We start from the raw sequence: 25,726 nt of genomic DNA, 5'->3' as shown, positions 1-25,726 counted from the left end.
TGGGCAAAGAAGACAAAGGCACATAAGCACCTTAAGCAAGGTAAGGGAAAGGCATTCTCACTTCCCAATCAGTCTGGAAAGTGGTAAGATGAAAATAACATCAAAACACGCCGAGACCAATCCCCTTTGTTGTAATTCAAAGAATAATACTCCCATTCAGAATCAATATGTTTCTTTGCTTGTCTTGAAATATTTACTTTTGGAACTTCTACAATCTTTTATTATTTATAATACAGTTCAAAATTATTGGCAGTGCTTATTAAGCCCTCCCATTTTAAAAGGTTTGGATATCGTTTGCTCGAAGAAAAAGCTAGTCTGGCTAGCTTAAGCAAAAGGGAGACATACTGGAAAACACACTTGAGGAAAAGCTGAACATCCACACTTCGGGATCAGCAAGAACCAGAGAAGCTCTGAGGCTGCAAGACTGGTAGAATTCCACGAAAACAAGTCAAGAGATGACATAGCAGAGAGAAATGGCTAATGGGGGCCCCTGCTGTGTACCAGGGTCATTCTCAGAAAATGGCACCTTTTGTACACTATTGCATTCATTCATACATGATACTCTCCTAATTTGCATTTACATTATATTTAATATAAAGTTATTAATAATTCATAATTTATTTAAAACACAAATTTAAAATCACTAATTTTCATTTATAAACTACATGCTTCAAAATTTTTGTACAGAATATCATTAAAACTTGAACTTATTAAATTTACTTGATATCAGAGCTGTTATTGGGAGAATGTGACACCAGAATCATAAAACAAAGATTAAAGCACTAACTAAAAATCGATGGTACAAATGTGTTCATCAACCCATCTTTCAAGGGAGTTTTTGTTCTTACAATGAGCCTGTATTTTAGATACTGCATGCCTTTTTCAAGTAGATGAACAAAATAAGGCCCAAAACAGTAATTTAAGTTTCCTCAAACAGAAAAAACACCAAAATCTCAAGTCCCCATTATTGCAATCTCAGTCTGAACCACTAAACTACTTTAATACCATATTCCTCCTAAAATCCACTAATATCACATTATGGTAAATAACAATTGCTTTCACAATTTTTTAAAAGTTATAAATGCTTGTTGTTTGAAACTCAGAACTTCCAGAAAAAAAGAAAAATTTCCCATAACACAGAGATAAGCGCTTTAAGCAGGCTGGTCTATTCCTTCAACCATACTTGCTGCATATATTATAAAACAGTAATTTCTTATCCATTTCTGACTTAAAATGATATCCCCATTACTTTTTTAATCTATTACACTTTTCAAAAGCAATCTAAGCCCATTACAGAAAATCAGAAATTAGAGAAAAGGAAAAAGAGTCACCAAGACACGGCTGCTATCAATATCCTGGTGCATCACCTCCCAGACCCTTTTCTATTGACCTATATATGGATGACCCTATGTCAGAAACTTCCCACCACATGTGCTCATGTCACACACAATGGGCAGCACAGTGTAGGGACCAAGAGCAGGGACTCTGGAGTCAGCCAGCACTGCATTGAAAACCCAGCTGCACCACTTACTAAGTAGGTGACCTTAAACTCTCTGTACCACAATTTCCTCATCTATAAAATAGGGTTGTCACAAGATTATAAGATACTGCATAGAAAGTCCCTAGCACAGTGCCTGATGCATGAGAAGCACTCAATAAAGACACACTATTACACTGTACAAATCATGCTATAACCTCATTTTTCACCTAGTATATTCTGAACAGCCTTCCATGTCAATTAGATCCACTTCTACAACATCTTTTTAATACCAGCATAGTACAGTAGTTTTCTCATGTGCTACATCAGTCGCTAGAAAAGATGTCAGAAAAATTCCGATCCTCACCATTTTGGTCAGTGTCACCTGTCGCTAACTCTTACACACAGGGCAGAGACTCCAACCAAACCAACTTGTCCCCTAAACGGGGGGAATGGGAGTCAGAGCAGGTTAAGACTCCCAATGTTTCCTCAATAGCTGATTTGGGGGAAGTCACAAGGCAAATGGGGTTTGGCTGTCTGTGGGTTTGTTTTTTTAATGTTTTTTATTGTCAATAGTATCTATGATGAAATTCAGTTTATTTGCCCAAGAAAGAGCAAGTTTTAATGCAAAGAACTGTAGTTTTTAAAAACCCTCTTAAGCTGTATTTTCAGATAATAAAATGCTAAACTGTAGATTTTAAATTGCTACAAAGTATCCATCTAAATAGAATCGTACCACAACTTACATTTCACACTTTTGATCCCACAGAGAACAGTAAAATTAGAGATGCAGATGACTGTTGTCTAACTATACTACTGTGATACTAGATTTAAGTAATTTTCAAAGTCCAGGAGTTGGTCAAAAACAACTAGCCAATCATATCAAGTTGACACAAAACAGCAAACGTCTACATTCTCATCTGCCATTTATCCTCGTCCATTGAACTTTTTCGTATCTTAACCACTGTCCTCCCTCAATATGTATGCTTTCCCTCAAATGTTGTTTAAACGTAGTTTACCCTTGTGCACTGAATCTGATAGCTAAGATCCACGTCCTATTTTTCCACAGCTAAGACCCCAATTCGGAATGTAAAGGAGGTCATCTTGGAATGTGTTGGCTAAACATGAAGGTCTTGATATTTGGTTCTATCTGGCAAGAATCTTGCTATTATCTAGACAATGAATTCCTCACTCCTATTGCTCAGTTTCTTTTACCTGAATCCTTCATCTTTGCGATCCCAAGTGCTAAGCCGAATCCCCAGACTCTAACGTGGCCTGCCTACTTGTAGCCCTACTAGGATTCTGTTTAAGCTGATCTCCTAGGTTCTGAACCCTGTCTGCACTTCACTATTTGTATTTCACTCCTTCCTTCGACTTTCAATTTCTTTCGTCTTGAAATACATCTTTTAGTAGTTCCTTCAGCAAAAGTCTACAAGTGATCAACTTTGTCTTTATCAACAAAGCTTTCATTTCACTTCTACTCTTGAATACTACTTCATATGGATACAGAATGCCAGGCTGATGTTTGTTTCTCCCCCAAAGCATTTAAGATATTATTCTATCATCTTCTGCTACCAACAAAATGTCTTCCAGATATTTAGGCAATGACTTTCTTCGGGTTGCTTCTGTCTTGTTTCCAATGTTTCATGTACCACGTGTCTAGGTGTGGATTTGTTTTTATTTATCCTGCTTGGGTTCATTGTGCTTCTTGGACCTAAAAACTCAAGCCTTGCGTTTATGATGGAAAACTGTCAACAATTATATCTTTGGAGAGTAACTCTCCCACTCTATTTCCTCTTTCGGGAAGCTCACAGAAATCGGTAATGGTGAACTTTCTCATACTAAAGTGGGTCTTATCCACTCATTTTCCACCTCTATCTCTCAGTACTGAATTACAAGCAATTTCCTCAGAATTCCTCAAAGATCAATAGTTTTCTCTTCATTTATATCCACTCAGCTCTTTAACCTGTCCGTTGAGTTTACTTGAGGTTTCTAGAAATTCTATTTGGTTCCTTTCCAAATCCATGTGTTCTTTTTACAACCTGTGGTGTTTTTTCATTGCAGTCTTACCCCTTTTATCTCTAGTAATTTTAACCAAGTGACTTCTGTCCTACGTCCCAGGAGCACCTTTCTCCTATTTACAACATCTGCCAAAGCGCCTCCATAGTGATTCATTTTCTCATGTGGCTGCAATGTTTTATTGCAAGTTCACCCTTACAATGAGCTGTTTCTTCTATTAGAGTCCCCAGACTCATCTGCTCTGCAGGACAGTTGTACACTTACGTCTGAGGGCTCCACTGGCTCCCATAGTTCTGGACCAGATTTTATGCTAATTTCTTAGCTTGAGGGTTAGTTGCACTGTAAGAAGTGTTAAATTTTAACCTACCACCAGTGTGAGGTACAGCTTTTCTCTTTTCTTATTCCTAATTATGCACAGTCCCAGGAGGATAGCACGTTTCTTTGCACTCCCTCAGACCAGTGGGCAAGGCTTTTCTAGTCTTCTTTTCACAGATGCGACAGCTTCAAGATTTTGTACAGGAGGACACCAACTCCACCTTCCTTCTTTACACAGACGTAAGACCACGTCTCCTGTTTCTTCATGAGACCCTCAGGTCCGTGCCCTTGGGGCCTATACTCAGACCTGAAACCACCACAGGCCTTGAGTTCCCAATTACAGCCTCGCTTTGAATTCTCTTTTCACCTGTGGCACCTGGGATTTCCTGGTTTATCAGGCTCAGGAATGCTTTTGCTTTCCCTTGTTCTATTTTGTCCGCAGTGTCGATGCGTCTGCAGCAGGGTGGGAGTGGAAGTCCTCTCTAACAGTTCTGGCAGCAGTGTCACTAGGAGGCTCCAGGAGTTGCAGAATAGGAAACTGTGAAATGATCACTTCAGAGAATCGTGATGATTACTCACAATTTTGCCAGATGACAACAGCCCATATTTTTTTTCAGTCTCGAGAACAGTTTTTAAATTGTTTTTAAAATATTCCCAAGGTATTTCAAGATCATTTTGTCACTACACACTTCAAATGCCTTCACAGTTCTTTTCTTGAGAATTTTAACAGTATGAGAAAAACGCCCGTTGACTCCATTTTCTCACTGACCATTCATTCTCTAATCAGCTTCAATCTGCTTTATAGTCCTACAACTCTAGTGAAATTATACTAAAAAGGATCAACATTTACCACCTTATCAACAAACGCAATGGCCTTTCCTTGGTCCTCATATCAAATTCACTCTCATCAATCCAACGTCTTCCTCCTTCAATGTATCCAGCAAGTCACTGCTACATTAACATGACTACACATCAACTGTTCACACTCCCCCTTCTGGCCTAGTGGCTTATTAATACCTAGTACTACGAGAAAAGACAAAATGAATGAGGCACGATTCCTGTTCACAAAAGTGTAAACAACGATACCACCACCTAACACTTACTAGATACATACTGTGTACTTGGTAAGGTGCTACATACCTTATCTGTGATCGTATGAACTGATCCTCAGAATAGCTATATGAAGTAGGTACAGTTATTAAGAAGGTAAAATTGTACAATTATACTTCAGGGATGAGAAATAATGCCTAAAGAAGATTAAGTAGCCCACCCAAGGAAGCACAGCTAGCTTTTGTGAATCAGTTTTATTTTATGCCAAGCCCATCCTCTTAAACATGCTATACTATCTCCACAAGTATTTATACCAAAAGCCCAGATTGCAAAACCCATATACCCAAACATCTTGACAGGTCTCTCTGGATGCCTCAAAGGTACATCACATTAATACATTCAAAACCAAAATCATGATCTTGCTGCCCAAACTGAGGTGGTCTGACCTCAGTGAATGACTCCCCTAATCAACCAGTCATGCAAGTCAGAAGCCTGGATACCACTCGTGACATATTCTCAATCACCCTCCATATCGAACCTACTGCCAAGTCCTGTCCATCTTTTCCCCCGTCTCTCTCCCTACCCATCCGCCCTCCTCTCTCCACCTCCAACCCTACCACCCTGGCTCAAGCTACTACTTTCTCTCAACAGATGACACAGTTTAACTTGTCTACAGTCATTCTGGCTTCTCCCATCCCCTTCTCGATTTTGCAATCAAAGTGCTCTTTTCTTCTCAAGATAATGCTTTTAAAATGCAAACCTGGGCTTCCCTGGTGGCGCAATGGTTGAGAATCTGCCTGCTAATGCAGGGGACACAGGTTCGAGCCCTGGTCTGGGAGGATCCCACATGCCGCGGAGCAACTAGGCCCGTGAGCTACAACTACTGAGCCTGCGCGTCTGCAGCCTGTGCTCCGCAACAAAAGAGGCGGTGACAGTGAGAGGCCCGCGCACCATGATGAAGAGTGGCCCCCGCTTGCCACAACTAGAGAAAGCCCTCGCACAGAAACGAAGACCCAACACAGCAAAAATAAATTAATTAATTAATAAACTCCTACCCCCAACATCTCTTAAAAAATTTTTTAAAAAAATGCAAACCTGACCATTTCACAAATTTCACAACCAAAGCTTTAAGTCAATCTTTATTTCAGGATCTGAAGCAATAGGAATGTAAAGGCTGGCAATAGCCCCATTTTAGTCACAAAGAGAAAGGTAATTTCAGTGAGAGTCAAGAAGGACCCCAACACAGGAACAGAAGCAGAGATGATGACAAAGAGGACAGCACCTGAGAGGTTTCAAATACTTGGCTCTAGTTATCCCTGAGATGGAGCTGAATCCTACAGCTGCCAAGTTTCAAAGTATTCTTGTTACACTGATACCCCAAGATGCCTCCAATAAAATCTTTTTTTTAAAAAAAACGTTATTCAGACTAAGTTTCTAGTTTGTAACCAAGAGAGTCTTAGCAAAGGGGGGGGGGGAACCCTTAGAAGAGCCAAGAAGACACACTTAGAGAAAGGGGACATACCTACACAGCAAAAACAAAACAAATTCCACATAAAGTAAAAATACCTTTGGCCAGAAAATACATAAATATGTTCAATGTTTGTAAACTCATGTATCGTCTCCTTTTAAAGGTGTTGCATAAAATGCTGGAGGGTAAGAGCCATGTTTTATGTTCTGCAAATCATCACAGCTTACTGTAGAGCTAAATGCTGAATTAAAAATTAGTAGTAAAAACATGACTGTACGATAACATAAATCATAAAGTTGCATCCTTGGAAACCCACTCCCTCTGGGAACAGTTTATACATGCACTCATGTAAATAAAATGTCTTTTTCTAGTAATACTTTACCACTACTCTATTTCCTGGTTGTGATTTCCATTGTAAGGTATTACAAACTCACCTTGCTCATAGACAAGAATTGTATATATTGCATGAAGGGCTGAAAAGCAGTGTACCATGGAAGGGGAAAAAAAATAGCTATGGAAACTAGAGATTACATCCTATATAAATACTTTTTCTGTTGCCATCTGGTGGTTCATGTATTAAAACCACACTGACACTCATTGTGCAGAAGGGCTCAGTCCACAAAATTAAAACCTCCTATTCTTTTTGCATCACATTTAACACCTAGGGGGAAGGCAAGAAAGAAGACCTTCACTTTGAAAATAGTCCCTCTTTCACAAAACCATAAATACACACACAAAATTAAGGATCACACTAAAGAGAAAAACCCACAGACACCTGTGGATATAATCATCCTTATCTACATATGAATGGGTTATACCTATGTGACATAAGCTATGATATACCTCCGTGCCCCAAATCTAACTTCTTCCTTACTAGCCTGTTTGGTTTGGTAAAATTCTTAATAAAGGCAACTAACGGCACTCTGAGAAGCCATACTCCTCTTCCAGTTGCCATAGTCATTCTTTAGTTCCCTCCCTGTGCTCTTTTTCTTGGAGAGATCATTCATCTTCATAAAAATCAAGCTTACATATTTGAGAGCTTCCAAAACTCTCACAATAAAGAATCATGTCTAGAATACAGAGCAGAGTTCTGAAAGGGAGAAAAGGCAACAAAACATTGCACCAAAGGCTAAATTTATCTATGTAATAATATGGGCCCAGGAGTCCAATTCTCTAAAGTCCACATCTCCAAAGTTAAACACACACATGCGCACACACACACCAAACCCCAAAACACTGCAGAAACTACAGTCTTAGCTCATGTTCAACAAGCTAATCTCCAAAGATCAGTAAATTAATAGATTTACCTGGCTGACATATTTGTTATCAAGAAATTGGATCACTTAATTGATAGCTGCTATCTTCACTAGACATTGTCTGTATATCAACAGAGTGCCAGCTAAGCCTGTTAAAGTGTAGTTATTTTGTTAATTTTGAGGACCTTCTGATTTACTGAAAGTCCCTAATGAAGACAATTAACCAACATAACATTAGGTTGCGTCCAGAAACATCAAGAGAACACCACCTACTAATCTCTTCGATTCCTGACGGTCAGTGTCCTGTAAACATAAACATTCTCACATCACTATTTCATATCTTCTAAAATTTCTCACTGCATTAAGTACCTCCTACATTTCAATTAGCCTTGCCTTTTCCCTTCCAGCCGTTTAAATAAATAAGCATCTTGCATTTTAAAGAAATTTATTTCCCCAAACTTCAGGCTTACACTGATAAATTACAGCACTAATTCATTTTACAGAACCTAACATTTTGAGCATGAACCACTTTCGGGCTAGAGTAAATATATCATGTGTAAGATGGCAGCCCCTAAGGAGAAATGTTATACTGCATCTTCGTTGTTTTCGACATTGTAAATATCACGGTAAAGGTAAAATGAAGAGAATCAGGTTCTAAGAACCAAGACATATGGAGTTATCGAATCACCAGACAGAAGACACAGAGAGTCTGGTGAAGGGCAGAAAGGATACGACAAAATACAGATCAAAGAATCAGAGCAGAACGATTTTGAAGATCTAGTCTAACCTCCAACTTTTACAGTTGAGAAAAATCAACTCAGAAGCTAACAGACCTGCTTATATTGCAAGTTAGTTACAGAATAAAATCGAAACCAGGTCTAGTAACACTTATCCCAATGCCTCTTCCATTCACCTCATCCCTGTTTCTAGAAAAGCTTTGTAAACATTCTCATTCCCACAACACCTACAGGAGACCCTGGGGATGGGACGCCTGGAGCCAGGCTAAGGCAGTGAGTCTCTGGCTTTAGAAGCTGCCTGCCAGAAGCCATACCACCTAAATACTAGAAGAGCAAACAGAGAAACAAGAGTTTCCTGAAGCAATGCTCCCCTACATTTTTAATTTTTGTATTTGGATATGGTAAGAATAATGTTAAAATAATGAAGCTGTGAGACTATTAATGTATTTCTCCAGAACAGGTCTCAGGTATGGGATCAATAACTGGCAGGTAGGCATCTATCAAACTATGACAGACTCCTGTAGTTCAGGGAATCATTAAAAAACATAAGACTAATTTCTATGCGTTACTACAAAAGGATGACACGAGGTGCCATCACTGTAGTCCCAAATGACGAAATATCTTCTCGGGATCATAGGTACAAATATTTATAATCTGTTTTATTAAAAGAGATTTACAAATTGAGGAGAAATTTTAAGAAAATGCCTTATAGAACTGATGAAGTCAAATTACTAATTAGAATGAAAGAGACTCTACACGTATTAAAATGCTCAGTTACATTAGGTAAACACGTATCATCGCTTACTGTATTAACCAGATCATAAAACTTACATCGACACCTTTACTTTTTTTTTTTTAAAGATAATTCTACTTTAACTCCTCTTTATACTATACCTTTCACCCTGATTTTCATTCCCCATCCTCAGTTTTACTCAACTTTCACTGATTTGGACTTAAATGGTGTACTCTTAAAACTGCTTTTTTTTTTTTTTTTTTTACTTCTTACAGAAATTTAAGTCATGACCTAGGCAAAATCCAGCTTCTGAGTTTTCACTCTGTGTCTGTTCCATCCTCTAGATTTGGTCAGCAGACATTATGGTCTCCGACCTCAGGGACACCTGGAGGAAGGCCCTGAGTCTCCCAACAAAAACAATACAAGGACTCTAGGGGCTTCCCTGGTGGCGCAGTGGTTGAGAGTCCGCCTGCCGATGCAGGGGACACGGGTTCGTGCTCCGGTCCAGGAAGATCCCACATGCCGCGGAGCGGCTGGGCCCGTGGGCCATGGCCGCTGAGCCTGCGCGTCCGGAGCCTGTGCTCCGCAACGGGAGAGGCCACAACAGTGAGAGGCCTGCGTACCGCAAAAAAAGAAGAAGAAAAAAAAAATACAAGGACTCTTAAGGATAGAATATAAAGGCAACTGGGAGGTAGAATTTAACTACGATATCTTGTTTGATTCCACTCCATCACCTGCTTAACTTTTCAGAGTGACTTTGTTTTACTCCAATATTTGATGACAAAGGAAACTTCCTGTCTAGATATAATCCCAATATATAGCTAAACTTAACTATCGTTAGATAAAATGCATGTTAACAAAAGGTCAGTATCTTATGAACCCCACCTCTCTATTTCCATTTAAAGGACTTATGCATGTACTTGAGTGAGGATAAAAGAACTTTCCAAGTGCTCTTCTAAGAAGTGGTTAGTATGCTCCTAGTGGTCAATTCTGGGGAGTTCAACTCTGCCAAATGACTGCCACAACCCCATTCTAAGTTGCTATTTGACATTTACCTTACAAGAAAAAAAATTCTTCAAAAAGAAAAACCAAACTGGCAAGTCATTTTCTTATGGGAGAGGGATAGTTATATGCAGGGGGCTATGCATATTCCTCTGTATTTTCTAAATTGTTTAACCTAATTTTTATTGTTTTACGGTAACAGTAAATTAGGTGACCCGAACCTTGAGGCCATGTAACTCGATACAGCATTTGGAAAACATCAGCCACCATCTTCCCTCTGGTATCGATCAGATTGCTCTCCCTCCCCATATAAAGCCACAGGCTGCATGGGAGACACTCCAGCCCACTGGTTATGAGCATAAACTGTGGATTAGGCAGCCTGCTTTCCAACCTGCTTCCACCACTAGTCCTGAGGCCTCAAGCAAATCACTTAACAGTCCAGTACCTCAGTTTCCTCTCAGACAAAACGCTACTTGCCTCGCAGGGGTTGTTGTGACGAGTAAATGAGCCTACCTGTAACGCACTTGGTGTGTGGCACATAATAAGGGCTCAGTAAAGGTGAGGTACAGGTGGCCATACGTAAGACTGCAGAGAGGGTGATAATCGCTTATCGTCAGATTTACAAGACGGTTACCAACCAAGTGGCCAGCTGCCATCTGTTAAACATGTAGTGGTCTAATAAAATTTAATAAGTACCTGAACACTTACTAAGTGTAGTACTCTCTATGAAGACTCTCTAGTGAAGCTGCCAGCCTGGAGCTCAAGTTCCACTTGAAACTCAAATTACAAAGATGTGAGGAGAAGGGGATCTAGGGGTAAGAGGAACAGGGGAAACAAACCACTTCAGGGAGAATGGGAAGCAACAAGGGCCCAAAAGGAAGCTAGATTTGTACTGAACCCAATTAGCACTGTTTTGAGATTTCTCCAGCAAACCAGTGGCAGAGCAGCCTAATTAGTAGACCTTACTCAAGGCTGAGATCGGCCCAAGAAGAGGGATCCAGGTAGGAGTCCAGGTCACAGCAAGTCAGGCTAAGGATGACAGAGAATTGGGTGAGATTATGGGATTGGCCAACAAGGATAAAACTGTAACACGAAGACATGAGAATCACATGTGGAGTTTTTAAATGCACAAATTCTCCCTCCAAAGACCTCCAGGTTGGAGGTAGAGCCCAGATGAGTGTATTTTTAAATTGCACTGGCGATGCTGATGCAAACCCCAGACTAGCACAAAGCAGGAGCTCAACGATGTCAGTAGGAATAAATAGAACGAGCGACTGAAAAGCTAATTAAGTCTGGAAGAAATTTCAAAGTTTGAGATCATGAACATTGAACAAGTGAAAATCAGCTCAAAGTGCAGACAGCTCACTGGAATTGGGGGAGGGGGGGGAGGTACACACACTACAGAACCACAAGACCAGCCAGAAACAAGGTTACAAGAAAAATCAAGTCATGGGATCTTCCGTAAAAAGGATCACAGCAATGGTTCCCAAACTTGGCTGAACACTGGAACCACCTGAGGAGTTCTTAAATCTCCTGATGCCCAGGTCAAACCGCAAGTCAATTAAAACAAATTCTGGGAATGAGATCCAAGCTTCGCTATTGTTTAGAGCTCCCAGGTGATTCCAATGTGCAAATATGTTTGAGAAACACTGGGAAAGAGAGGGTCCAGGAAATGCGCAGGTGAAGGGAATGAGGAAAATCCAGGCAATCGGAGCTGGTGGTTCTCCAACTCTGGTGTTATCAGAATCACCTGGAAGCAAGCTGATTTCTTCCACGTGGCTCACTGAAGAACAAAGGGACCTGGCCCTCCACAGGTGCCCCCAATTCCCCAGGTAATTCTGATACACACCGAAGTTGGAGAACCATGGTTCCAAGTGGCTAGAAATAACTCCAAAGGAGAAACTAAGAACTATGAACCACCCCAAGCAGTAACTGAGAGCGTTCCTACCCCCTGCACCTGATGAATACAACCTTAACATGAGGCTGTACTGAACATTACCAGAAGCAATACACCTGTAAAGGTCCAGCAGTAAAGCTAAGGCACCACAGGTCTCACACACATGACACTTGCAACCCTGCCATCCTCCGCCTCAAAAGGCACCTTCTACAACACTCACGTCTGGCTCCTAGTGGACAACATACCGAAAGCATGCATTGCCACCTGCCTTTCACAATTAGAAAGCAATCTAGAAAAGTTACAAACACACTAATAAGCAGAGTATATAATTCAAATTCCTATTACCAGGTAGAAAGAAACCCCAGGACTATTAAAGTTACATTGGGAAGACGTGAACCTGTTTCACATAATGGTCAATCACGCACTCTGCTTATAACTTGGGCTATGTAACTCTATGTAACTTTTACTGGTTTATATTGCACTTATTTTCTCCCAAGATATCATGACCAAGCCTAGCCACATGAAACGCCATTAGAAGGAAACACTTAAAGAGAAATTAGGCATTGCTTCACCTAGCTACATAGTAATATAGTACTTATGACCAGTTCCAACCAAGTGGTAGGTATTCCATTTAGAACGTTACATTTTATCTAATAAGATTCAAGAGAATACTTCCCCATGCATATGACCAACTCATCATCCCATCAGAAATCTCTATAGCAGCACCAGAATTTTCATTTTCAAGATACATGAGCTTTTGTCAAATAGTGACATCTCCCCTGTAACATGAATTTTCAATATAATATAAAAAATGATGGATATATTACGCATTTCACAGAGAACAGAAACCTGTCAATGAATTTAGAACTTGTTACAACCTATTTGAAATTTTACACTAAAATATCTGTTCATTCTGTAAACCATGTAAATGTAAAACAGGTACCCATGCTTTATACTGATAACAAGGAATAAAATACTCCTGGCTAACAAAGTTTGTTGCCTTAGTACTTTTTTAAAATTAATTTTCATTAACACTACAATCGTAAAAAGCAACAAGCAGGACAGCCTTCAAACTGATAAAAAGTTGAAATCTGCATAATATACTTCAAAACAAAGCCACATTTTTTCCCCCACCATTTGAATTTGTGCACTAATCTTTAGATATATAAATGTACAGGGCTTATTGCAAAGTGCAAGTCACTGTTTTAGAAAAAAACAAAACAGGAAAACTTAATAAACACCCTTTTCTATCTTAAAGGTCATCCCTAAGTGATTTAGATTTCTTCACTTGAACCTGGCTTCTCTGGCAATCTACAGATCCCATTTTACAAAACGACTTAATGCTTTTCTACCAAAGTCTGTCATTAAGCAAAAAAGCACAAATAAGCGAAACGAAAATTTTCCAAGTAATGGAGGAGAGTTAAATTAACCAGAAATACGGCAATATGTTTCCATGTAGCAGAACATGAAAGCGGGCACTTAGGGAGAGGGCGGGGAGGACCTCAGTGCACATCGATTAGGTTAACACTAACAAAAGAAGGATGAGTTAACTGTTAAACTATCGATGACAGTTTTGAGCTCAGACCTTCAAGATGTGATTCCACTTAAATCATCCGTCGCTACACACACATCACCTTCCCTGGACACTGAACACGGCTAATTTAAGTTTAGGGCTCCCATCTGCCGTCCACCTGTCTCCTTCCATGTCTCACGACACTAAATACCACCAAAGCCAATTCCCCTGAAGCTACCCACGCAGGTACACGCATCTTAAAAGACCGCACCAAAAGGACGCGTGGAGCTAGCTACTTCCACCTTTTCGCCGCTTGCTTTCACCTTTATTCTTTCCAGACAAGCAAACTTCAGCGAGGAGGTATGCTCCGAGGCAGGGGGTACGTGCCGGGTCGCTAAAAGAACCCAGATTTCGGGGACAGCTCGGCTCGGGAGAGATGCCACCTCCCTTTTCAAACGGCCATTTGGCACCGGCAGAGGGACAGCACCCACTCAGAGACCAGCACCGACGCAACAGAAACCACAGGGGGCGGAGGGCAAAGCCTAGGGGAGAGGCCGCGGGCACCCAAAGTTCTGCTCTAGCAACGGCCGGGCTCCCCCTGGGGTCAGGCACCGGACCGGAGAGACGCGGGGTCTGGGACACCGGCTCCAAGTGCCCGGCACCTGGAACCCGACGAGAGTCAGCTACTGAGCCCGCAGAGGAGCGGCGGGCTCCCAACTCGGAGGCTCGGCGCCCGGCTCCACTCAGGTCCCGCGAGCGGCACTCGGGCGCGCCTCCCCGCGTCCGCCCCGCTCCCCGGCCCGCGTCCGCCCAGCTCCCGGCCCCGGTCCGCCCCGCTCCCCGGCCCGCGTCCGCCCAGCTCCCGGCCCCGATCCGCCCCGCTCCCCGGCCCGCGTCCGCCCAGCTCCCGGCCCCGGTCCGCCCGCTCCCCGGCCCGCGTCCGCCCAGCTCCCGGCCCTGGTCCGCCCCGCTCCCCGGCCCGCGCCTACCTTGAGCCAGCGCCCGGAGCAAGTGCAGCTGCAGCGCCGCGAGCGCCCACCACCCGCGCCGCCGGCCCGTGCTCAACTTTGTCGCTGGCCTCCCGGTGCGCTGCCCCTCGTCCTCGCCGGGGCTCCCGGGCGCAGAGCGGGCTCCCCAGGACCGCCGCCACCGCCGCTCGGGGCCAGGCAGGGACCCCCGCGGCCGCCCCGAGCCCGCCGCGCCGCCGCCAGCCGCCAGCCGCACGCCCCCGGCCATGCCGAGGAGCCGCCGCCCCCGGCCCCGGCCTCGGGCCCCGTGAGTGGGACGGCGGGTGGTGGCCTCCCGGCCGGGCGGCCAAATACGAGGGGCGCCAGGCGCTGAGGGGAGCGGCGGGGGAGAAGTTGTCAGCGGGGAGATGACAACCTGTCACGCCACCCCCACAGCCGGAGCGCCCTGGCCGCGCCGCGTCTCAAGAAGGGTCGGGCGGGCGCTGAGGAGACGCCGCCGCCCCCGCCGCGCGCGGAGGAGAAAGTGCACCCTCCCGCCCGCGCGCCGCCGCTCGCCCGCCGCCGCCGCGCCCCATTCACAGCCCAGCCGCACGCGCCGCCCGCCCGTGCCCGCCGCCGCCGCTGATTGGCCGAGGGGAGGGGGCTAGCGGGCCCCCTCCACGTCCCGCCCCCACGCCCTCGACTGTTTTCAAACTCGCCGCGCCCGCCCGCCTGGAATTTCGCGCCGGGCCCCGGCCTCGACTCGGGCGGCTTCCCGCGCCGGCTGCGCCCCCTAGGGACGTGCGGCGGGCACTGCAGGCCGGCGCCGGCTCGGCACGCGAGCCCCTAGCGGCTCCCGCTGGGGCGGCTCCGGCCTCGCCCCGCCCAGCAGTGCCGGCGCGCAGGTGGGCTCGCACGTGCGGCCGAGGGCCCGGCGGACTGCAGGCTGCGGGCAGGGACAACTGGGCGCGCCCCTCCCGGCGCCCTGGCCCGCCCTCCCCGCCGCCCGCGGGGGCCGCCCCTCCCACCGGCAGGCTCCGTGTTCGCGTGGTTATGCGCCAAGTTGCGGGGATTGCAAACGAGAAACACGCCTGATCGGGTTTTCAATTCCCAACAACAAAAGGCACCTGTGGGTGCAGATACGCAGCCTGTTGAGAGGAGTGGACGCAGGCTTTGTAGGGGCGTCCAAGGTCATGGGTGGCCTGCGGGGAGCACAGCGCCGGCCGCTTCATACCGTGGGGTGGGCCTGTCCCCTAGGGGATGGGTGCACTAGGGGAAGCGTCCCCTAGGGGGAGGGTCTCATGGGGGGGGGTCTCCTGGGGGGTGTCCCGTAGGGGAAGGGTCTCCTAGGAGAAGGGTTCTCTAGGGGGAGGGTCTTCTAGGGGGTGGATCCCCTGGGGGAGGGTCTTCTAAGAGGTGGATCTCCCGGTGGGAAGAGTCTCCTGGCGCAGGGCCTGGGGCCTCCGCGAAGGGCAGTGGGCGCGGTCGCCGGAGCTCAGCAGCATGTGGTAAGCATTAGCGGAGTTTATGGAGTGAACTAAGCGTTCTGGAGGCTGGGAGGCCAGCATTTTTGTGGGAGGAGGGCCCGGAAGGTGACACACAGTCTGACCCTGGGGCGTGTGATAATTGAGTGAGATCACTAAGTGGTGATGGCAGCGGGTCAGGGCGTGCGCCTCGCTCAGCGCTGGCTCCCCAGGAAGCACTGGGTGCCGGTTTGCTGTTACTCCGTTTATTGCGGGTCACTGTGGCCCGAGGTTCCTGAGTGGGAGCTAGCTCCCGCTTCCAGAGCACCTACTGTGCGCTACCCAACCTCTGCTAAGTCTGAACAATGACCCTATAAAGGAAAGATGAGGAAAGATGGGGAAACTGAGGACCGAGGACAGCAAGCCGGTTGGAGGAGGTGGATTCTGAACTGGATCTGACCCCAGGGCCTGCCCTCTGCCTGCTTCCCACACCATGCCAGGAGGGTGGGAAGTGACATGCAACCCAAAGCCAGCATATTTTCTGGGACCGTATCGCACCAACTCCAACAGCACAGCAGAGCCCTGTGGGCCAGTGGTGTCCTAAGGACACGTGGACGAGGGGGCGGGGGGAGGGGTCTTGCAGTTTCCCAGGCAGCAGCCCTTGGCCTCTTCTAACTCGCAGGGTTATATGCGAGTCTAGAGGGGGAAATGAGCCATGCCTACCGTGTGTTGAACCCTCCTGTGGGCCAGCCCTGTGCGGTAGCATCACACTCATCCCCACCCCACCCCTGCTGTGTGAAAGGGGCTGTCCCACGTGCAGTGGGGGGAAACAGGACAAAAGGGTGAGGTGGCTTCACTGCTGAGCACCTCTGCTTTGGTCAGAGATGGGGGTGAGGCACCAGTGGAGCGGATGAGGGTTTTGACATCTTAGCTCCACTCTTTCTAGTTGTGAAATCTGGGAAAATTGTTGGCTCTATGTTCCTGTAAAAAATTAGGAATAATTCCCACCTCACAGGGTAGTTGCAAAGGAGTGAGGTAATTCACACTCAATAAATGCTAGTTTCCCTTTCCTCATACCACCTTGTTATGAAGCAAACTACCCTTGCTATGCCCACCAGTTGAGTCCAGTCCACATTTAACCTTTTCCTTTCATCTAGAAATATATGCCCATTACATTCCTTGCAAATGGCAAGCCATGCCCACATACCCTTACAGCATAGGCATGAATATAGCTCAGGCAACTTCTTGGTATCAGGACACTCAAAAAATGCTCAGAGCCTCTTTTGCTGGGATTGATTTTGCAGTTCAGAGAAACCTTTATGGAAACTTGCCTGGAAATTGGAAAGCCAAGCCAGTATGCTGTAGGTTGTCAGAGAAGCATTGACATCACCGTTACTCCGAAAGGTCTGGAGACACCTCTGGGAAATTTTTTATTCCAATATCATCTTGGGTAAGTGAGGCTCTAATGGTGTCTCATTTTACAGTTGAAGGAACCAAGCCAGGGAAGTTTAATAGATGCAAAGTAGCTGTGATAAACCAGAGCAGGAATCCAGCTCTCCTGGGTGCAATTCTAAGACTTCTTCCACACCAGATGGTGTTGCCTCTTACATGACCCATTAGGTTACTGTCTTAGGGAGTATGTGTGGACTGTAGGTATTCTTTCTCAAAAAAATAATACAGAGAAACCCCTTTTTAATGCTGGGGAGAGGAGGTAGCCAGCACAGAGCTGGAATATTTCTGCCCAAAAGGGCCAGTTAATTTCTCAGTTTAATTTTATCCAGCCCAACAAGAAGGTCTCAAGAAGTGAACATTTTATACGTGTTTAAAAATCTTTAGCCGTATACGTATTTTAAAGGACCATGAAGTGGAGACATGTTACTCCATGAAAGCAGTCGTTTTTCTTTCAAAAATGAGCTATAGTGGTTTACTATTTTCCAGAACAAGAAGTTAGGGTTTCCCCTGCTTGCTTGGAGAAGAGGTTTTCAAAACAAATGATAATTTAAGTGGAGTTAGGACTGCTCACTGAGACTGGCGATGTTTTCCAGTCTTCATAAATAAAAGCTCCTCCAGGTGTGGTCCATGGTCCATCAGCCTCACCTGGGAGCTGGTGAGAAATGCAAAATCTCAGTCCCTTCCTGGACCTACTGCATCAGAATCTACAGTTTAACAAGATCTCCAAGTGATTCACATGTAAATTAAAGTTTGAGACTCACTCCCTGTCTCTTGGGAATTCAATAAACATGATGAATATGGCTCTCTTTATCTTCCTATATTCCTTCTTTGCTTCCTCTATCCTTTCTCTTCCTTCTTCTTTGCCCATAATGGGCCATGAAATAAAAGGGAAGCTTTTTTTAAAGATGGAATTATAATTTTACTTTTTATTTTAAAGGGAAAATATGCATCTTCCCAGAACATTAATAACCTCAACTGTATACAAATTAAAAACCAAAAAACACTCATGGCACCGTGAAAAAAAAAAAGTCAAGGGAAACAAACAACAAACTCTATACAGATGGCTTTTATAAGTCAGTATGAAAAACTGATGAACAATTCGTAATATAAAGTCGGGCAAAGCACATGAACAGGCAAGTCTGGGAGAAATACAAAGTGAAAATCAATGTTTGAAGAGTGCCCAAAGAAATGAAACATTAGAGTAATAGGGCTTATAACAATGTTAAAGGACTGATAACGGCAAGTGTTGGTGAAGGTATGTGAAAATGGGTACTCGTGTTATGGGTGGAAATATGAATTAAACAGCCTTTCTGGAGAGAACCCTGCAATCTGTAGCTAAACTTTAAATAAGAATTGTCTTTGGTCAAGACATTCCACCTCACAAATGCACAAGTGTGTGTTTAAGGTTGTCCATTGCAGCATTGTTAATAACAGCAAAACTGGAAAGCAACCTAATCCCCATCCGGGAAGGTTAAGTACAATACAGTACATCCACACAATAACGTCCCACGTGACTGTTAAAAACATGAAGAAAAGTATCAGTACAGAAATGTCCACAATATTCAGTTAAGTGTTCTCTTATAAGTTCTAAAACAAGTATAAATAGAATAATCCCTTTTATGTTCATTTTATTTTTTTTCTGAAAGGATGAATGCCAAACTTTAATAAGTTTCCTTTAGGGGTTATGGAATTATATGATTTTCTCTACTTTAAAATTTATCAAATGTGAATATATATTTCATAATAAATAAAGAGCTTATTTTTTAAAAGCAGAAGGTGATGAGCCCAAGTCATTTCTTTCCTACCATTCATTAAGAAATGTCCCTCATGGGTTCTCAGTGGCTCTTCTGAGAAAAATATTCCCCGATCCTATTAGAGGCTGTAACATACAGCACGAACTTCTCTGCAAGGGGATACCGTGCCCATCCACGTGCAAATCAAGGCAAAGATCAAGGGGATTCCTTACATCTGGTTTCCATGGTCTTCTGATAGACACCCTCTGAATGTCTCAGTATCACTGGAAAATCTCCACCACCTGCTTATCCTACCCTCACCCTCACCTTTGTTCCGTTGCCTAGCAACCCGTTAACAAACCACCAGGTGCTGCCTTTGATCCCTACAGGGCGTGTGCTTTGGTTACCTTAGAGCCTACCCAGTTTCCTGAGAATCTGTTCAGAGACTAAACTCTCTCGTGAAATGCCCCTATTAAGAAAGCAGCAATGGGCTTCCCTGGTGGCGCAGTGGTTGAGAGTCCTCCTACCGATGCAGGGGACACGGGTTCGTGTCCCCGTCCGGGAGGATCCCACATGCCGTTGAGCCGCTGGGTCCGTGAGCCATGGCCGCTGAGCCTGCGCGTCCGGAGCCTGTGCTCCGCAACGGGAGAAGCCACGGCAGTGAGAGGCCCGCGTACCGCAAAAAAAAAAGAAAGCAGCAAAGAAGAGAGGTACGAGAAATTTACCAAGCCTCCAAAAACTTCTACCAGCCTTCTTTAAGAGTAACTGTCCTTCACTTTTCAGACTGCTTTAAATTGTATGAAGCAGAAGTTCTTATGTGTGGTCCCAAACCAGCACCATTATCATCACCTGGTTGGAAATGCAAATTCTGGGGCATCATCCCAGACTACAGGATCAAACTCCAATCAGAATCTCTGGGGGTGAGCCCAGCAGGCTGTGTTTTCACAAGCTCTCCAGGTGATGCTGGTGCACGCTCAAGTTGGAGACCCACTGGAAAGTAATTCCATCCATTCTTACTTCTCAACAAGTATTTATTAAATTCCTGATTTGTGCCAGCCCCAGTGCTAGGCAAGAGAGAAACAAACAATTACAGTAATTGTATGATAAGCGAAAGCACTTAAGGGAACAGCTGAGAAAAGAAGATCTCACCACCTTGGAGAATCAGGGAAAATTTTCCAGGGGAAGGCAAGTCTAAATGTAGATCTGAAGGAGAAGTGGGAATTGAATCAACAGCGAGGAGAAGAAGGAAGGGCGTTCCAGGCAGAGGGAGCACCACGTGCAGAAGCCCAGAGTGTGAACTTCAGCATGAGAACAACGAACATCTACTGAAGGTTTGTAACAGGCAACTACATAATCAGATACATTTTTAGAAATATCATTCAGGCGGTGGGTTGGATTGGAGTGGGGCAAGATTGGAAGCCAGGAGACCTGCAAGGAGACAGTTGCAGCAATTAAAATAGGAAGTGACAGTGACAGTTGGGATGGGAGAGAAGAGGCAGATAAAGGAACTATTTAGAAGGTAGGATCCGTACTTGAGAAAGGGAGGTGTCAAAGATGACACCTGTTTTCTGGCTTGGGCAGCTAGATAAACAGCCTTTTGCTTCTTAAGAGAGTGATGAACACAGGTGGAGGAACAGAATTGCAGGGATGAAGGTGGGAGGAACACCTCATTCAATTCTGAACCTGTTAGATACGAGATGTCTGTGGGACATCTTCACACAGATACGATCACTAGACACATGGATTTGGGGGGTAAAACTGAGAAGGAGGGAACAGAGGTGGGGGAAAGGCAGGAGAAGTTGGCAGTGTCCGAGTGATGGGGAGATGGGTGCCTTCATGGAATCAACAATGGCAAAGACGACTGAGTGTCCAGAAGCTCAGGACTGAAAAGTGATCCCTGGATTTAGTGACAAGGATGTTCTCCCAGACCTGTGACAGCAGTTTCATTGGGAGCCCGTGCCAGCCCCAGGTGGTAAAGGAGTGAGTGGGGGATGGAGGTGACATTTTCAAAGGGTTTAGTGCGAAGGTGCGGGCAGAAGATGGCAAGAAGATTTGGGCTTGGGGGAAGTTTCTTTTCTGTAGAAAGGGAGACCCAGGAGGCAGGAGTGGTAATCAATAGCTCAGGGTCCTGAAGATCCCTGGGAATGTCCTGCCAAGTGAAGGTTTGATCTTATACAGGGAAGGGCCATCCAGCCCATTGTAAAGGGAGGCTGGGGACAGGGGCAGTGGGTACAGCCTACTTGGTGAGCAGTTGGAGAAAGTTAAGGAAGATACAGTTGATATCTTCTCTCTCTCTCATCACTCTCTTCAACAGGGGACCTAGTTATTTTAGAGATGGAAAGAGGAGGGGAATTGGCCGACTTTGAGAGTACAGAGTGTAGGAATTTTGAGATATTTACCTTGGAGAAAGGGAGAGACTTTAGCAACAGATTCAATAGACATCTTTCCACCTGGTTTTCACATAAGCACTATATTTAATCCTCACAACAATCCGTGTGTGATAGGAAATGTGTTTCTGCACTTTACTGAGGCCAAGTAAACTTAAATCATTTGCCCCGGGGTACCCAGCCAGGTTCAAATCCCAGATCTAGGATTTGAACCTATGTCCTGATGCTGTTTCCTGCTTTGGGGGCAGGCAGGACAAATACTGCACAGACAGCATCATGAAAACTGATTAGAGGGGACCTTAAAGGGCATCTTGTTTAAAAGAGGAAGTTTTAAGTCAAATAAAAGAAAGCTCTTAAATCCCTCTGGGAAAAAGGCATGGAAGTGATGGAATCTCAGAGCTGAATGGGAGAGTTGGAACTGACCTTAACACATATTAAGTCCAGTCGTCTGCCCAAGGGACTCAGTGCTTCTCTGTCAACCCACAGGATCATTCCATTTGGAGAAAGCTCTGCTTACTAGTCTCACTTGCACTGAATTGTAATCAGCCTTTCTGTGATGTCCATCTGCTGGTCCTTGTTCTGCACTCGGGAGCTCTATGCAAGTGTCACTGTTTTCTCTCCCTGGTGCCCCAAGATGTGTGTGGTTCACATAAACAATAAACATTTGTTAAAGAGTAAATAGCGGAAGGAGCTCTGGACTGAAAATTGTGAAGGCTGGATTTTAGTCGAGTTCCATCATTTACCAGTGGAATAACTTCAAATACGTCACAGTCCCTCTTTTGGCTTCAGTGTCGTTGTCCCAAAATGTGGTATAAAAAAATCACTTTGCTCACAGGTTCTGAGGGTGAGGAAGTTAATCAGGGTACAGCTGGGAAATGGCTGGGGACTGGAATCATCTGGAACTTCTTCACTCAACGTCTTGTGCCTGAGTCGGGATTATGTGCAGGCTGAGCTCGGTTGGGAGTGTTAACCTGACTGCATACATGTGGCTCCTCCGTAGGACTTGGGCTTCCTCACAACCTGGCAGCTGGCTTCCAAGAGGGAGCATCTGAGAGCACGTGTCTGGAAGCTGCATGACCTCTTATGACCTAGACTTGGAAGGCACGCAGCATCACTTCCCTTGCACTCTATTGGTTGAGATTCACTAAGCCCGGTCCAGATTCAAGAGGAGGGGGAATTAGATGCTCCCTCTTTTTTTTTTAACATCTTTATTGGCGTATAATTGCTTTACAATGGTGTGTTAGTTTCTGCTTTATAACAACGTGAATCAGTTATACATATACATATGTTCCCATATCTCTTCCCTCTGACACTCCCTCTTGATGGCAGTGGTGGCGGGGGGTGGGGGTGGGGAGTCACATTGCAGAAGAGTAGGCAAGATGGGAAATACTGTTGTAGCCATTTGGGACAATACAGTCTGCCAGAGATGATCCCTGAGGACTCTGGGAGATACTTGGATAACAGGTACTTCGCAGGGTCAGAAGTCCTGCCTTAGAAAGCCATGCTTCAGGTTAGAAATACACAGCCCTCCACATCAACCATTCCTTCTACTACTAGGATTATGTGTCCCCCCAAAATTCATACATGAAGCCCTAACATCCAGTACCTTAGAATGCGACCATACTTGAGAATAAGGCTTTTAAAGAGGTAATTAAGTTAAAAGGAGGTCATTAGGGCAGGTCCTATTCCAATCTGACTGGTGTCCTTATAAGAAGTGGAAGTTTGGACACACAAAGAGAAACCTGGCATGCACACACAGAAGGAAGACCATGTGAAGGGGTAGCAAGCGGGCAGCCCTCTGCAAGCCAAGGAGAGAGACTTCGGAAGGAGCCTGCCAACACCATGATCTTGGACTCCTGGCCTCCAGAACTGTGAGAAGATTCAATTCTATTGTCTAAGTCACCCAACCTGGTGTTTTGTCATGGCAGTCCTAGCAAACTGATACAGTGAATGACTAGGTGTCACGGCTACGGGCACAGTCCTGCTTCAGAGACATCATCGCCCACCTGTGCTCCTCGACATCTCAGCCCCAAATGGGACATTTATTATGTGTTTTTCCCTTTCACTCTCCTGTGTTCTATTCAGTTAGGAAGTGAAGCTCAGAGCTGATCAACTCCATCATTCTGAAAAGTTATTAAATGAAGGAGGCGCATGACTGCAGGGTCGCCTAGAGATTATGGAAAGTACTTTGGTGATACATGTGTATGAAAATCCTTGAGAGAGTTCATATTCTTTGGCCCAAGATTACATTCCAGTAAATACATCTTTAAAATAATTGAAAATGCTGAGATTCATGCACAAAGAATGCTTATCTTGGCATTGTTTGCAAAAAAAATCAGAAGCACCCTAAATGTCTGAAAGTAGAAATTATTATACATTATGGCTTATCTAGTTCGTGGGATACTGTGAAATTGTTAGATCTATATTTTCAAAGAATATTTAATGACATGGGAAAATGGTCAGGATACGTGGGGGAAATTGTTTATGTCATTTTTCTTTCTTTCTTTTTAAATGTGGAAAACACAGGTATACTTTGGATGGATGGATGGATGGCTGTAAAGACAGATAAATACTAAAAAATGATTAGAAGAAAAAGCCCCAAAATACTAATGGTGGTCATTCCTGTATAGGATTACAGGTGACTTTTTCATTAAAAATTCTAGGAATTCTAGACTGAATACATTTCTCTTTATATTAAATAATAAGTAAAAGAAAATAAGTTGTGTTTTAATGTGGAGATGGTACCCACAGCTCTCTTCTCCCACATGAGGGGCGGACAGCATTTGTCCAACTCACACTGGGAGATGTTTGGAATTTTTAGTAACGCTGCTTTTTCCTACCTCTGCATCTTTTCTCTTTCCTCTCCCTTCTTTTCCTTTCAAAAACCATTGCAACTGAGTCAGCTTCCTGGCCCAGTCGGCTTCATTCTGGGGCCAACAGTGGCACTGAAGAACGTTTGCCGGGAGGACCAAGAATCACAGAATTTGAGAGCTGGAAGGGGCCTCAGAAACCACCTAATCCAACACAGCTATTTATCCTGTTGTCAGCTGGAAGAGCGTGAAGTGTGCAACAGAACATCCCAGTTTACCATAATAAGCCATTATGAGTCTCTCAGCCATGAAGTTGTCCGAATCATTTTCAAAGCTATTTGTAGTTTCAAGTGTATCGTTTCCATAAATCTGCTCCCCACCGGAGAGGACAGGGTGGGGACATGGTTTAAGAGCAACACGTGGCCGCAGGCTGCTCTCTGGGTGCCTGTGAGCACGATGGGGGAGGCGTGCAACATGTGGTGGTGGTCCTGGACGAATGTGGGGTCAGTGTGGTGTGCAGAGAGCAGGACAAGCTGGCCAGAGTTGGGTCAGCCTGGCCATGGCTGCAGCAATGTGTTCATTTCTTGGTGATGCAGCTGAAGAGGGATGGCCGAAAGCTGGAGCCATAAATCTCCAGTGAAAATGTTGGCAGAACAAAGGACATGGAGACTAAAATGGGGAGGACTTGACGTGGAGCTGGTGCCTGTGTTCAAGTATCCGACTGTGTGGACAAGTTATTGGACTTAATTTCAGCACCCATTGGGGGAGGCCTATCCAATGGTGAGTCGAAATTCAGTTAAGGGAGGACTTTCTAGCAATTGGAGCTCTCCCCACACTGAATAAGCTGCCTTGAGAGGTAGTGAGCTCCCTGTCAGTGGAGCAAGTGAAGACGAAGCAGCTGGATTTCAGGAATGTGAGAGAGAGGGAAAAGCGGCAGGCAGAGGGTTGGATCCAGCAAGAGTTAAGATTCCTATCAACTTTCCCTCCCAACTGTGGGATTCTGTCTCTTTTATTTTACTTATGAACCCTGTGTCTTATCCACAAAAAGACTTGGACACAAATGTTTACAGCAGTTTTGTGCAAAATAGACCCAAACTAGAAGCAACTCAAATGTCCTCAATACCCAAATGGATAAACAAACTGTACCGTAGCCCCACAATGAAATACTATACGGCGATGGAAAAGGTGCAGCTACTGATACAGGCAACAGCGGGGATGAATCCCAAAAACACACAGCTGGTGGAAAGAAGCTAGACACTAAGAATACGTATGAGGTTCTAGAACAGGCAAGCTAGTCTACAGTAATAGAAAGCAGATAGGTTACACGGTTGCATACATTTGTCAAAACTCACTGAACCGCGCCGTCACAATGGAGGTATTTCATTGTGCGCAAATTTTACCAAAACAAAGTTGATTTTTTAAAAATAGGATGCTTCGTTAGCCAGAAAGATTTAAGGCAGGTTTCTT

General features: G+C 44.7%; 1 protein-coding gene across 1 annotated transcript in view; it reads right to left on the bottom strand.

Annotated features, from left to right (window-relative positions):
- Positions 1-14,962, bottom strand: part of SDK1 (sidekick cell adhesion molecule 1) — an 822,147-nt gene extending 807,185 nt beyond the window's left edge. Inside the window, exon 1 of the mRNA XM_073791836.1 lies at positions 14,457-14,962. Within this exon, the coding sequence (XP_073647937.1) occupies positions 14,457-14,703 (247 nt within the window). The 5' untranslated portion in view covers positions 14,704-14,962. The remainder of the gene's footprint in view (positions 1-14,456) is intronic.
- Positions 14,963-25,726: the final 10,764 nt, after the last annotated feature.

The sequence above is a fragment of the Tursiops truncatus genome, chromosome 15, assembly GCF_011762595.2.
Source record: "Tursiops truncatus isolate mTurTru1 chromosome 15, mTurTru1.mat.Y, whole genome shotgun sequence".
Classification (NCBI taxonomy): Eukaryota; Metazoa; Chordata; class Mammalia; order Artiodactyla; family Delphinidae; genus Tursiops; species Tursiops truncatus.
Note: the sequence above shows the minus strand (reverse complement) of the source record. Positions and strands in the feature narration are given on the sequence as shown.